The following is a 14,172-nucleotide window of genomic DNA, read 5'->3' as shown; positions in this document are numbered from 1 at the left end:
GTAAATATTCTATTCTTTTCTTAATTTTGCAAATAGCATCTTGTGGCTATGAGTTCCATAGTTTAATTGCATATTCCTGCAGATATTTCCTTTTATTGCTTGGAAATTTGCCACCTTTTAATTAAGTGATCTTGTTATGAGATTAGCTCCTGATTTGCATATTAAATCCTTCATTAATTGATATACTTTTAATGTACTAGGTGACTGCTGCTGCTATGGAGTGACGCATATGCCCCATCTTTGTATTGTATACAATAAAAATGTAGTTGTACTGGATAGGATATAACGTAATTTTTCACACTTCCACACTTTTATTTGGGTGCTTCCAGATGACAAATGAGTCTTCTGAGTAGAAGATAGCATCATGGCATTATAGTTGACCTTTACCTGTTTAGTTGTAAAAATATAGTTCACTTGAATATTTTGACTTGTATTCTCTCTCATTCTTTTAATGCAGATCCCACTGGTGTTACAGCTATTTGATACCCTGCATGCACTTTGCAACCTTTTGGTCGTAGCCCCAGATAACTTGAAGCAGGTCTGCTCAGGAGAGCAACTTGCTAATCTGGATAAGAACATCCTTCACTCCTTTGTTCAGCTGCGTGCTGATTATAGATCTGCTCGCCTTGCTCGCCACTTCAGCTGAGAGTATGGAAGAACTGTATACCTTTGCCTGCGCCTTGGTTATTCGAAAGCACAGGGGATGATTTCTTATCAAATAGCAGTTGTAAGTTTTGCAGGACAATGACTGTTCAGAGTAATGCAGCAGCCATATTTAAACTTGACTTTTTATTTGAAGAATGTTGGCAAATATAAGCTAACGATCAGTTCAGGTTCCTTGCAAGCTAAAGTTTCCCCAGAGAGGAATTTCTGTAAAACTACTTGGTGTTGGTGTAGGGGGGCAAGTGGTGTATTGAAAGTATTGTAGTCCTCAATCCTGAATTAACAGATACCATGTATTAGATGTTAACTGCAGAGCATAGCGTAGGTAATGGATTACATAGAACAGAACTATGTAAAAACCGTCATCAATTTTAATGACTTAGACTTCAGCACAGCTAATCATAATCAAATTATCTTTGATTGGTGTTTCTAAGTCATTTCATTCTTTCAAAATGTTATCCCACTCAATGTAATTTCTTGCTTTAATTAGCTTGGGATTTCTTTGAGATAGAGGAGTAACAGTATCCCAAGAAAGATGTAATTTATTCATTGTATAGAACTTTAAGTGAAACTGAAATGGTAAAGGTTTTTGCACCTAACTGTAAGAAGCCTGCTGGAATGTATTAGTTTTGTATGAACTCCTGAAAACTCTTGTTTTACTGTTTGATACTGGCACGTTTAACTCGATATGTTCCTGACTGAATACCACCCTGTTGATTGTAGACTTCATTACTGCAGAGGTGAAGGTGCCCGTTGTCAACCAGAAAAGAACCTTGTATGTTGTTTTGTACATTAGCGAGATTGTAACAGAAGTCAGAGGAAGAAATATTCATCTGTTCGCTCTAGCCAAAATCCAGAACTGAAATGTTCCACTCTAAACAGAATTCATCTTCAGTTGCTGAGTGATGTGGCATCGCTGAAGGTGCAGAAACTGCTCTTTCACCCCTCTGCCTTAAGACTGGGGACTGCTACTTCTGTGTGCTCTCTTTAGACCATAGAAATCTACTCAAGGTGCCTCTGAAATGATGGATCCATGGTGGGTGCAGTATTTGAAATGAAGCAGTGGGGATGATGAAGCCCTTGGGGTAATTTTTCCCAGCGGTTGACAGTTCTGTAGTAAGCAAAGGTATTTTCCAGAGTGAAGTCCTCTGGAAACCAGGTAGGAACTGCACTGTTTCAGAGTCCTCCCCAACTGCACTCATCTCATCCCTCAGCAAATCATCTCCAGCACTCTGTCTTCATTCTCTGTGGATTCAGCATAGTTATTTAGACTTTCTCCCATCCTTCAGAGTAGGTTTTCTGAAAAACTGTCTTTTTTTTTCTCAAACGTATAATAAGAATCTTTTGAAATTTTTACAACTTCCCATCTCTAGTTAATATTGACAAACCTTGTTTTTTTGCTTCGGTTTATATTTAACAGAGTAGTCTTGGTAAGCAAGAGAAATATTCTGCCAGGTTTTCTCAAAGGATTCTGGGAAACTTTGGCAGCTTTGTTTGGCTGCAGAGTGCTCTTTCTTGGCCATGGCAGCACCACAAAGAATTGTGGACACTGGAGGAGGCACTTGCTTGTACTGTTGCCATTTTTTTGAAAGCTCTGATGTGAATTCCAATTATACCTCTCTGTTACCTCTGTAACTTAAAGCCAACAATTTTCAAGGCTGTGGTCTTACTAACCAATATGAGATCTTTGTACAAAAACTGTCAATTTGTAAACACTTCTAGAACAGTAAACATCATTTTAAGACTGCATATCACAGAAGTGCTTCAAAATGTCTTGTAAGTTTGTTGTGCGTTACTTTAAAGATGTATAAAATGTACTCGCCGTGTTCTTGCATTATTAGCTGTATTTTCCACGCATAAATTCAGTGCAATATTCTCCATTTTTAACCTATTTAAAATAATGAGGCAGCAAGTGGTAGGCAAATACGTTAAAACTTAGACATGTAAACACTTCCTCAATAAAAAAAAAAAAAAATTCTCTCCAGATGCCTTTTTTTCCCATTTCATTCCTTTTCCACTTTGTTTAAAAAAAATCTTTACACTCAATTGTATAGACCCCTTCTATTGAAAAATCAATAAAAGTAATTTTACTGATTAAATCCGTCAGTAGTGTGGGCCTTCCCTTCCCACCCCTTGGGGAAAAAAACCCCATACAAAACAAACCATTTATATAAGAGACTAGTTATCAGGAAGTTTACTTTGAAATAAAATTTGAGTTGGGGTGGGGAAGCTATAATCTTTATACATTTTTCTGTTTATAGCTATTATAGCATGTAATTTAGGAAAATATTTCCAGTAGCTTTTGAATACAATAGAAGTACTATCCAAAATTCAAATATGCCCTTTTATGCTCATGTAATGAGTTAAAGTGCTACCTTTCTAATGCTCTCTCTTAGAACATTGGCATTTAACGGGCCAGCTGCCAATTGAACGCTTGAGAGGAGGTGCGTGTATGTGTGTGTAATTATGCTGTCTCCAATGGGTAAAAATGGTTTTGCACTAAATTATCATAGGTTGGAAATGAGCTGCGTGTGTTTTTTTTTGTTTTATTTTGTTTTTTTTACAAGTCCTATAATTTATTAACGTGACTTGGTGTTGTGTTCTGTTTGCATTTTCATGGAGGGTAAAAAAATGAGCAGCCACTCTAACCACATGACTCAACCAGTAGAAAATATAGGAACATTGAGAAACAGAGGAGGCGGAGAAAGGGAAGACCTAGGTATTTGGAAACAGAGGGTTTTAAAAAGACTGTGAAGATGACATGGACTAAAAAGATCTACAGGATAAGCTATTGTAAGTGTAGAAGCCCAGTATGTGGATGGGGAAATCTAGCGACCTTAAAATATGATTAACAGGAGCCTGGCACATATATCAGCATTAGAGGAGAATAAACAGGATTGTGAGCAGCGTTCTGTCTGATCCTATCCTTGTTTTAAATGAGCCTCTAGAGAAGGGAAAATGGTTAAAGTGACTCACTTTGGAGCTACTGATTGACCTTGGAATCTTTTTAATTCAATTGTAAAGGGCTTTCCCTATTCAGAGCATAAATCTGTTCAGAAGGACAGAGCTATGCTGTAAATGTTGTGTCCACTTCTTTCCCTGTCAGGGCTACAGCACTCTATGTAGATGGTAAGAGGTGGTTTGACTTGAGCTCTGCAGCATGTCAGATTAGTGCCTGCTTAAGAACCAAGATACAACCTTGGTTTTTGTCTTTACCCTTATGAAGCATCACTAGGCTGCTTAAGTGTTGCAGGTAACTGAAAAGTGTAATTAGAGTTGGCTGTGGGGCAAGTCTCCATCTTTTGAATGGAACTGGGGTCTCAAAGATGGCCAGTTTGCTCGTTCTCCACTCTTTGCTAGGGAAAGAGCTTAATTTCCTATGACTCTTGTTGTATATTGTCAAAAGTATTTCTCCTCCATTTGTGAGGGAAATGCAAGGAGAAATGTTCCTTCCTTTCTTTAGAAGTGTGCGCCAAAGCCCTCTGCTTGCTGCTCAGCCGCCTGGGATCTTCCCTTCACCTCCTCCCACTACCTGTGGTCAGCCTTTGCAGCCTCTGCCCTCCATGATGCATTGCAGAGGCGAGTGGAGTGGAAGAGCCAGTGCTCTTTGTCCCTAGTTTTTAGCTTTTTTCAGGGACTAGGGAGCCAGATTTCTTGCTTTTGGGGTGGTTGTTGCTGTGTCCTATTATTATTATTATTATTATTATTCATGTATCAGGGACAGAAGGGCCACGTTTGCCTCTTCCATCTCCCACCCTCATAGCAGTTAGGGGGGTAGTATTGGTGCTCTCCTATCTTCCCATGCTAATTCAGCTCCCTTGGACTTTGAAGACGAGCCTTTACCCACCAGTACCCTCACTATCCAGGTGGGAATCCTTGTTGCTACTCCACCTTACATCTACTAAAGAGCAGCAGAAGAACTGTCTGTCCCTACTGTGACACCCAAAAGGAGCCCTCTACCTGAACAGCAGGGCTTCCAAGAGGCCTCAGAAGACTTTATTTCTTATGAATCTAATGAAATCCTAAGCTGTTCCTCTTTGTTTAACATTAACATTTCCCATGTCCTCTGCAATGTTTTGGGCTCTTCAGTGGACATATCTCCCATGATGCAGTACATATTTTCCCCTGTCGTGGCTGCATGATGTAACCTGAGTACTTGTAGCCTGGCCTACAAAGGGAAAATGCTGGTACCAGGTTTCTGAACTGCACTGCCCAAGAGTTGCTGCACCACTACTGTGGAAGGAGGTTTCACAGCCAACTTTCTCCACATCTGAAGATTTTCAGGTTAGTTTAATAAACCACAATGAAACATTTTAGTTTCAGATGAGTGGGGAAGTTCTGCCTTGGTTGCAAAGGTCCATGTGATATTTGACAATCAAAAATCTTGGAAGTTTCTATTCAAAACATCAGCTTAAAAGAAATATTGAAATGTTACCAACTCCATTCAGGAGTCTTAGCCCCCTTGCACAGAGTGGTTAGGCTGAGGCCCAGGGGCTAAATAATTTAGTCTTGTAACTGCTGGTTAGAATAGGTTCCTGATTCTCAGCCCTGTGTTCAAGGTTAGACCCCATATCTTCCACACAGGAGGAATTCATCCATCCCTGTTGTGGAAGGGAGGATGCAGAGAGGCTGCATGGTGGGGAGGGGGCGGATGGTCTTTAAAATAATTTCCCAATGGTGCCTATGTACCACCTCAAGCAATTGCCAAAAGATCCACATTTTCAAGCTTTTCTTCACAGCCTCAAAGGCTGAGCCCCTTGATGCTTTTCAGGTGAAAGCTGAGGTTCTCACGTAAGGCAATTACTGAAGGAGCTGGCAAGTTAAGAAATAAACCCAATATTGTGGGACGGACTGTCAGAATATAGCAAGTGTATATGCAGGGAGTTTCTGCGGGAGGAACGGACAGAGGCTGCTGATGTAGTCGGGCTTTCCCACCTTCTGGCTGGTTGGTACAGTTCTTCACCTCAACCTCGCTTTGTCTGATCTCAGTGGTCCCCAACTCTACCCTCTCATCTCTTCTCTCCCCTCCCCTCTATGTTTGTTGCCCCCACCTACCCAAACCCCAGCCAAGGATTATTTTTTAACTAAAATCATAGCATTTGCAGACATGTCCCCTGTTCAAATCTGCTTACAGTGTATCCTTCTCAACATGCATCAGCTTTGCCTATTTGGATAGTAAGCTATTGAGAGGAGAAACTGTCTATTCTAAGGGGTCAAGCACCAGTGAACTGCATCCTTGACTTGGTGCACCAATATTGATGGGATGAGAAATGGATTTCCCTTTCCAAACTGTTTTTGCTCTTCTTTCATGCAACTCAATCGCTCAGGTTTTTTATGGCTGGGATAGATTTCATCCTGTGCCTTTTGGATATCTCCAGACCTAGTTCTGAAGCAGCAAACGAAGTTGCTTGTTTCCCACCTTCGTTGCATTCCAACAAGTTCGGTGGAAAATCTGTGCTTCTACTGAAATGAGCCATTTTTGTGCGTCTCTGGAAACACCCAAAAAGAGGTAGACAACTCTGAGTGAAGGTGTGCTCAGAAGCCTTTTACTAGTGCATGGCTATGGCATGCTGCATATAATAAGCAACCAACTTTGCCTAGAGAAGAGGATACACTAATGAGCTCAATTGAACTAGTGTGTTAGAAAGTGTATTGCCAATTTAAGGGCAGTAATACTGAACTTTGCATGGTGATTTTCCCTCCCCCCCAGTGCCTTGCTGCCATTGCAAAGCCAGATAATATGAGGTTTTTATTTGAAATGTTTTTATAACATTCATTTTATTGTAAGCAGTTCATTAAAATAACTTGCTAAGTCTAAGTGGCTTTTTGAAGGTTGCTCATTCTGCTTATCCAACCAAAGTCAATTTGAGTATGAATATATAACATTTTACTTATGATGGCAAACAACTTCAGAGAAGGCACATTTATTCTGGAAGCATAGATTCAAACTAGACAGCAATGATGCATTACAAATATATAATTATTTGCACTAATATTTGAGCAGGTGGAATGGATTAGTACATGGTCAACATTATATTGCTGATAACATGTATTTTTCTATATTAATATGTACTGTGCAACATGTATTAAAATTGTCAATAATTCATTTTAGCAGAGATAGTAATATTTATATTGCTGTGTTCTAGAGACGGCAGAGCGAATTGTTAAAATGTTTAAAGCTGGGCAACATTTTAACTTAGGAGAAAGTTAACTTTGGTTCTTCTGACATTTCAAAAGGAAGGGCAGTAAATAGATAGCAGACAAGTTTTAGGGCACCCAGTACCCTTCCTCAAGTCCCTTGAAATGTTATTCAAAAAATGTTCCTTGGGTCCCGAGTAGGATTTCTGGTCCAACCCATGTCCTCTCACAATGTCTGCAATCTGGTGATTAGGGTGAGAAGACCCGGGTTTGAGTCCCTGTTCGACTCGGGAAGACCTGAGACTCCATCACGAATGTTCTGAACGACGTTTTATTGCCTAGTCCAGAGTGAGTGGATTCCTGTTTTTAAATGTACTTTTGGAAATGTTGCCTACCCAAAAACTACAAGCCACTCCTGGAGAATCTTGGCCTGTCTCATACAGAACTTTATTCTGGCTTGCTAGGACATCTTTCCATAAATCTCCCAGTGGAAGTTTATAAGCCAGTAGACAGTTCTCCCTTCGTGAAGAAATCTTTTAGAGATGCAGAGTTAATTACCATTCTATCCCAGTCTAGTATCCCAGGGAAAATAGACAAAGATGGGTTGTCCTTCTATCCTAGTAATGGCAATTTGTAGGAGTAGGCAGGCAATGCAGTTTAAAACAGTCTTTGGGCTGCTCTAATCTATTCAAAGATCCCCCAAAGGAACTCCCCGCCTGCCCTGTCCTGGGCTAGTTTTTCCTAGCTGGTAGTTTCAGTGCCAGATTTCTTAATGTCTGCCTTGAGGGTGTCCTTCAAGCATTTTGTCTGGCCCTTGTGCGTGCTTTGTCCTTGGCTGAGTTGGGAGTATAGCAGTTATTTTGGTAAACGTGCATCAGGCCTGCATGCACAGTGCCCTGTCCAGCACAGCAGATATTGAATAATCAACACTTCCATACTGGAGGTGTTAGCGTTGGTGAGGATGCTGGCATTTATGCAACAATCTTCCTACTCTATGCCAAGGATCTTCCAGAGGTGGTGCTGGTGATGGCATTCTAGCATTTTCAGGTGTCCCTATAGGTCACCCAAGTTTAACAACCATAGAGTAGAGTTGGGATTGCCACAGCGTTATATAGCAGGAGCTTTGTTTGAGTTCTGGTGTTGCAATCACTGAACACGTGATTCGACCTCCTGAAGGCCGAGCTGGCACATCAGATCCTATACTGGATCTCCTCATAGATGTTGGACAGTATTATCCTACGGTGGAGTTGGTTAATTTACTGCGCCCTAATTCAGGTACACGTGTGGATGGTGACACTTTATTGTGGAGCTCATTAGTCAACTCTGCAATAAAGTGCATGTGTAAATGCACGGAGTTTGAGCAATTAGTTTCTTTACTTATGTAACGTGAAGCTTGCCATTTTGGCTGGAGGGCCACTTAATGAGTTTTGGTGAGCTGTTGAGAGCCGTATAGGTAGTCCTGCCCCTTGATAGCTGCCCCGCCCCCTGGTTGCCATATTGGGACAGGAAGTCCCACCCCTAACCTTGGCCACCAGAAGTCCTACCGCTTGCCCTGGAAGTACTCCTTTAGGGACAGGAGGGGGCTGCCGTCTTGGAACAAGAAGAAACTCAAATCATATACTAAAAAATCAAACATCTACTATAACATTTTAATTTTATTTAACTTTTTTTTTATCTTGATTTATGTGCATTTGCATAGAGTGTATAGAGGCAATTGCATAATATCTCAAAATACAGCCTTACTCGAATAGCGTGTGTAGTGGGGAACTGCCTGCTGCCGGGATGGGATGGGCAAGGCTGGCTCTGCTGCGCTGTGCGGTTTCCGACTGCAAGGGCAGGACCTGCGTGGCATGGAGCCAGCCCGGCCCATCCCTGCAACACGGGGTTTCAGGCCGCAAGGCCAGGACCCATGCGGCACAGCACGGAACCAGCTGGGCCTCTCCTTCTGGCAGCACATGGTTCCTGGCTGCGAGGCCAGCACCCACACGGCACGGTTTAGGACCTGCTTGGCCCTTTGGTGCGCTAGAGTGCCAGGAGCTGCAGGAAGTCCCACACCATCAGGCCGGGCCGGGTCCGTGTGGCTCCACATGGTGCTTTTGGCACTTTAGCTGCAAGCGGCACATGGAGGCGCAGAGCCAGAGTCCCATGAGCCTCAGAGAGTGGGGCGATTGCTGGTGGTCCTTCTGCCCCCTCCCCACCCGCCCCGGGCCTGTTCTTATCTGAAATTCAGCTCTCGGACAAGGGAGGGTGGGGGAATAGCCACGGGGTGCCAGGGGCAGAAGCATCCGCTAGCCAGAAGCTTCTGGTGGTGGGGGCAGAGCAGGGTGGAAAGGGTCAGGTTGGGGTTGGGTTGATTGTGTTGCAACTAGAGCCTGAGCTGCTTGCTGCTGCAGCTGGTGGCTCCTGCCACCGGTGCTTCATCGGCTTTCAGACAGGCAGCCTTCGGCAGGTAATAAGGCCCCATGACCCGGATAGCATGGCTTGGTGGGCCGGATCTGGGCCGTGAGCCATATTTTGCCCGCCCCTGCCATAGAGCCTAAAGCCTGCAAAATGAAGCAGTTGCCACATTTGAGAGAAAATAAGCAAGCTTCTGGGCTGAAATGGGGTTTATCAGAAGGGAGTAGCTATTTTTGAATGCGTCTATGCAGATTTTATGTTGTTTAAATAAGTTTAATATCTGAAGGTCTAAATTAGTTAAAGTGGCACTTTGGAGCAGCTACATAGAAATAATAATGGCAATCACAAACCAACCTCTATGCTCAATTGTTAGATACATTTTAAGTTGGTAAACTTAAGCTAGGAACAGACATTGGCTTTGTCCCAGGACAAGTTGTGCCTATGTTTGTCCTGGGATTGGTGTGTATACGCATTACCCTTCTTATTTGGGTTTTAGTGAGCAATTGAATGCACTGCTGTTTTTCTGCCATTGATGCAATCCAAGGACAACCATTCAGATGCACTTTGTGATGTCCTGGAATGAACTTTTTTTTTATCCCGTTAACTGTTTTAGGGTTTGTCCCAGGACAACAGATGTGGATGTCTGAAGGACCATACTTTAGTCAAGGAGAAAATGGTTTCTTCCAAGACAAATGTGATGTTTGATGAATGTGATGAATGATTTAAAGCTAACATTAGGACAGGCATATATCTTGTATGGATTGCCTTTTTGGGGAAATTAGACACTATCATTCATTAAATTGAAAACGATACTTTTCTGCAAATTAAAAAGTAAATTCGAGTTCTTTTTGGGGACACGATGTCCAAACCCCTCAGATATGAAGTATACTGGATGACCCTCTTTACAAAGATGATGGAAGCACTTAGCCTAACTAAAAGAAATGACTTTTCCAGGCCAAATGATAAAAACAAGGAATAAAGAATCCCGAAGGAATAGGGAGGAAAGATTTGTGTGAAAAGGAGGAAAGCTGTGGGATTCTCCATAGGAAACGATTCCAAAGTGTACGCTCAGATTATACCACCAGGGGGAGAATCTTTTACAGGAGTGATACACTCCAAAAGTTAGTTACTCATTTAAGACCCCACAAATGTATTGAGAGAACCCGAGCTATTCTTTGTGCAACTAATAATGCAATCCATGTTGCTGCGTTCAATTCAGACCCACCGTATGAGGTAGAGTACATGAAGGTGGGCAGCGATGTGTTTTGTTTCATACGAAAATGGCACATTTAGAAACATTAGGAGCCTAGCTCTAAAGAAGGCGGCAAAAAACCCTAAGTGAATGCTTAATGCTCAGCTGTTAACTCATGCTGGGAGGGCAGAAATGAACAGCAGCATCAGCTAAGGAAGAGTGTTCATCTTGACTCCTTATTTCCAGGTTTGAATCAGATCATTAAATAAAGCTTAAAATGGTTCCCCCATCCTTTCCCTGCTTCTTACAAATTCTTAAGAGACTGTAAAGTAAGGCTTAGAAAATTGTGTACGAGTTGCACAATGTAGTATCAGTGCAGTATTTAAAACCCATATGGAAGTGTAGAGCTGAAGGTGTCTGTGTAGTGGCTGACAATCTGCTCTGTGCTGGACAATACACAAAATATAGTCCCTGCCCTGAAGAGGGTATAGCATATAAAAATAGACCAAGAAAAGGCTGGCTGTACTGGAGAACCCAGAAGAGGAGATAACGTAATGGGATTATTCTGATGTTCCTTATTTTATTTTTTGACACAGAGCCATGTGAATTCTTGGAGATGGAGCGTCGCTGGGGTGGGTGAAACGTGGGTGCTGAAAAGAACTAATATGCTCCCCAGCATGGTAGATGACAGAAATGGAAGAACAGGGAAACTATGATTAGCCATGCTCGGAAACAAATTATTAAGGCCTGTTCTTGCAAAAAATACCCCCCAACAAAACAGTGTTGTCATCTAAATCCTCCTCAGCCTCAGTGGGGGGGAAGCGGCCCCTAGACCGCGAAGGGCTTCAGCTTAACGTTGCTGCAGTGCAGAAGGCCATCTATTGTATCTTAGGTAAATATACTGCACATACCTGCACAGCCACAGTAGAAAGTTTTCTTGACTTCCAACAAAAAAGGAAGCAGATGGAGACTCTCGCGTTCCCTGGCCTAGCCCGTGTCCACAGTTAGAATTTCACTGACCATAAACAATTTCTTTTGCATGATGATCCCTATGATCCCGCAATACAGCTGGTGAGAGGATAGCGCTCATATGAAAGTGGGATGCTCAATTTGCCTTCTCCTTGTGTGTCACCGAGAGCTTGGCCAGGGCTTCTCTTTGTTTTTATGTGGCAATGCCTGTGAGCAGTGAAGTATCCTGTGCCGATTTTGAAAACTCAGCTCCTTTCTATAGGACAGGCAGGAACCTGGGAAGAGTGACCGTCTCATTGACTGGTAAAGAAGCGAAGGTGAGTTAAGGCTTATTTAATAGCATTTGAAATCCTGTGGAGTAGTCGGAGCTGTAAGGTTCCCACTAGCTCCTGGAAAGTAAGCAGTGCTTGATCCTCTGTGGTATCAAGTTAGACTTGGATCCTAAATTTCACCAGCACCCCAGTGAAGTGGCCAGTCATTAACTTGTGGCATGGGAAGCCTGTATGTGTGGCACCTGGGAGAATGGGGAGGAGACGGGCAGAAAGCAGAGCAGCAAATCGGGCAGGGAGCACAAGGCTGGAAGCAGAACTGCTGCAGAGCAGCAGTTTGGGCACCGGAAGGGGATTGGAGTTGCACTTGGGAAGGGTGTGGGGCTAATTTGTGGCGCACCTACCAAAAAAGGTTGGTCCCACTGCTGGAACTGCTGGTAGTTTACAAGTCAACAAAATCACCTGGGGCCCTGCTATTCATTCAAATAAAGTTAGCTAGAAACAAGCTATAGAGGTGTTAAACACTTTCAAGCACTAACTTTGTAGCTGGTTGGCTCTTTGTATAATTGAATAGGCATTTTTTATGTTGTGATAATTACAGTGCATGTGTGTCCAGTCTACATGTATTGCCTGATTTAACCAGTTACTGGCATAATATATGTAAAGTGTAGCAGGGGCCTCAAAAACAGCTGCACTCCATAACTTGACACTTGGGCTTTGCCCATAGAGTGGTGTCTCCTAGGTGGATAGCTAGGTTTCATTTCTCCCCTGTCAAAAGCAGTACAACTGACATGATTTTGTTAGAAAGTGTAATGAAGCAAAGAAGGATTAGACTGAACACCCTTAGAAAGTAGCAGCAGGGGAGCCTTTGGACCCCTTTGTCAGGGCTGCAGGTCTATGTGGTTAGGTTGGCATTGCACAGCTTCTGGGTTTATCACCTAGGAGAGTGATGTGCAGAGGGTTGGCTCAAAATGTGGAATGATGCAGGCCCAAAGGCATAAGGCCAGATCCTGTTCCATGTTTTAAGTATCTAAATGAGATCCTATCCCACCCTGCTTGAGTTGCTGGAAAACTGTCAGTGCCAGAAGTGGGTGAGTCCTCTCCCTGCGCCCCCTCACTATGTTTTATGACTTAACCTTAAGGCTAAAATGAAGGCACATTGCAAAAGTAACAGGGAGCTGAGCAGGGTGGAAAAGGATCACACATTAGATGCCTAATAAGTAGAAACATAGAAAATGAGGGTTGGAAGGGACCTCAGGAGGTCACATCTAGTCCAACCCCCTGCCCAAAGAAGGACCAGCCCCAACTAGATCAACCCAGCCAGGGCTTTGTCTAGTTGGGTCTTAAAAATCGCCAGGGATGGAGAGTCCACAACCTCTCCAGGTAATCTGTTCCAGTGCCTTACTACCCTCCTGGTGAGAGTTTTTCTTGATATCTAACCTAAACTTCCCTTGCTGCCACTTGAGCCCATTGCTCCTTGTTCTGACATCTGCCACCACTGAGAACAGTCCAGCTCCATCCTCTCTGAAACCACCCTTTAGGGAGTTGAAGGCTGCTGTTAAATCCCCTCTGTCTTCTCTTCTCCAGATTAAATAAGCCCAGCTGCCTCAGCCTCTCCTCATTAGTCATGTCCCCCAGCCCCTAAACCATTTTTGTTGCCCTCCACCGGCCTCTCTCCAATTTGTCCACATCCTTTCTGTAGTGGGGGCTCCAAAAGTGGATACGGTACTCCAGCTATGACCAGTGCCAGATAGAGGAGAACAATCACTTCCCTCCATCTTCTGGCAACACTCCTACTAACCAGACATGTCCCATTGTGTTTCCCAAGTTACTTTTGTAGTTTGTAGCCTGCAGGCATAGGAATGAGTTGGAGAAGGAGAATGACTGACTGTGGGCAATGGTGATCAGTGCATGAAGCTGTGCCAGCAGTGGGGCCTATTTCAGTCCAGGTATGTGGAAGCCTTCCATTTGAGTGTATTCTTCAGCAGTTGGAAATTTCTACAAGTTAGGAAGCAGTTTTGGGTGGACAAAACTGTTTCCATTCACAGTATGGGACTTGAAATGAGCCAGGTGGCAGATGAGCCTGGTCATCACTCTACCTTTTAAAGACGGCTTCAGGATCCTAGGCTCTCCCACCATCCTTTGGGGAAGAGGTAGTATGGGTGGTAGTGTCTAGGAGCTTAGCTGGTGATCGGTTAACTGGTTCCTCTTTGCATGTAGAAGACTCAGCCACCTGCTCACCCATATATTGTGATGCTAAAGTGAGCTTCATCTTTATGAGTCTGAGACCAGTTCAGAAGCCTGCCTACACGTTTGGCACCTGGTGTAACCGGCTCAGCTACAAGGATACTTGCCACGTGCCTGTGGAGTGTTTAAGCAAACAGAGGCCTTGCTGCCTTTATTTCTCTATATACCAAGAGGAATTAAGCAAGCATCACCAAAAAGGAGATGGGGGGGTTTAAGAGGTGGCTTTGCTTAACCCGGGAATCATTGATTCCAGGTCCTAATGTTCTGAATTCCCCTCTGTTGTTTGGATTTGTGTCC

The 14,172-nt window shown here is 43.3% G+C and overlaps 1 protein-coding gene across 1 annotated transcript in view; it reads left to right on the top strand.

Moving 5' to 3' along the window:
* The window catches only part of EXOC5 (exocyst complex component 5), a 42,553-nt gene extending 39,369 nt beyond the window's left edge, over nucleotides 1-3,184 (top strand). Inside the window, exon 18 of the mRNA XM_019550876.1 lies at nucleotides 458-3,184. Coding sequence (XP_019406421.1) covers nucleotides 458-646 — 189 coding nt within the window. The 3' untranslated portion in view covers nucleotides 647-3,184. The remainder of the gene's footprint in view (nucleotides 1-457) is intronic.
* Nucleotides 3,185-14,172: the final 10,988 nt, after the last annotated feature.

The sequence above is a fragment of the Crocodylus porosus genome, unplaced genomic scaffold (assembly GCF_001723895.1).
Source record: "Crocodylus porosus isolate Cpor-Errol unplaced genomic scaffold, CroPor_comp1, whole genome shotgun sequence".
NCBI lineage: Eukaryota > Metazoa > Chordata > Crocodylia > Crocodylidae > Crocodylus > Crocodylus porosus.
This window is presented reverse-complemented; position numbering and strand designations above follow the sequence as displayed.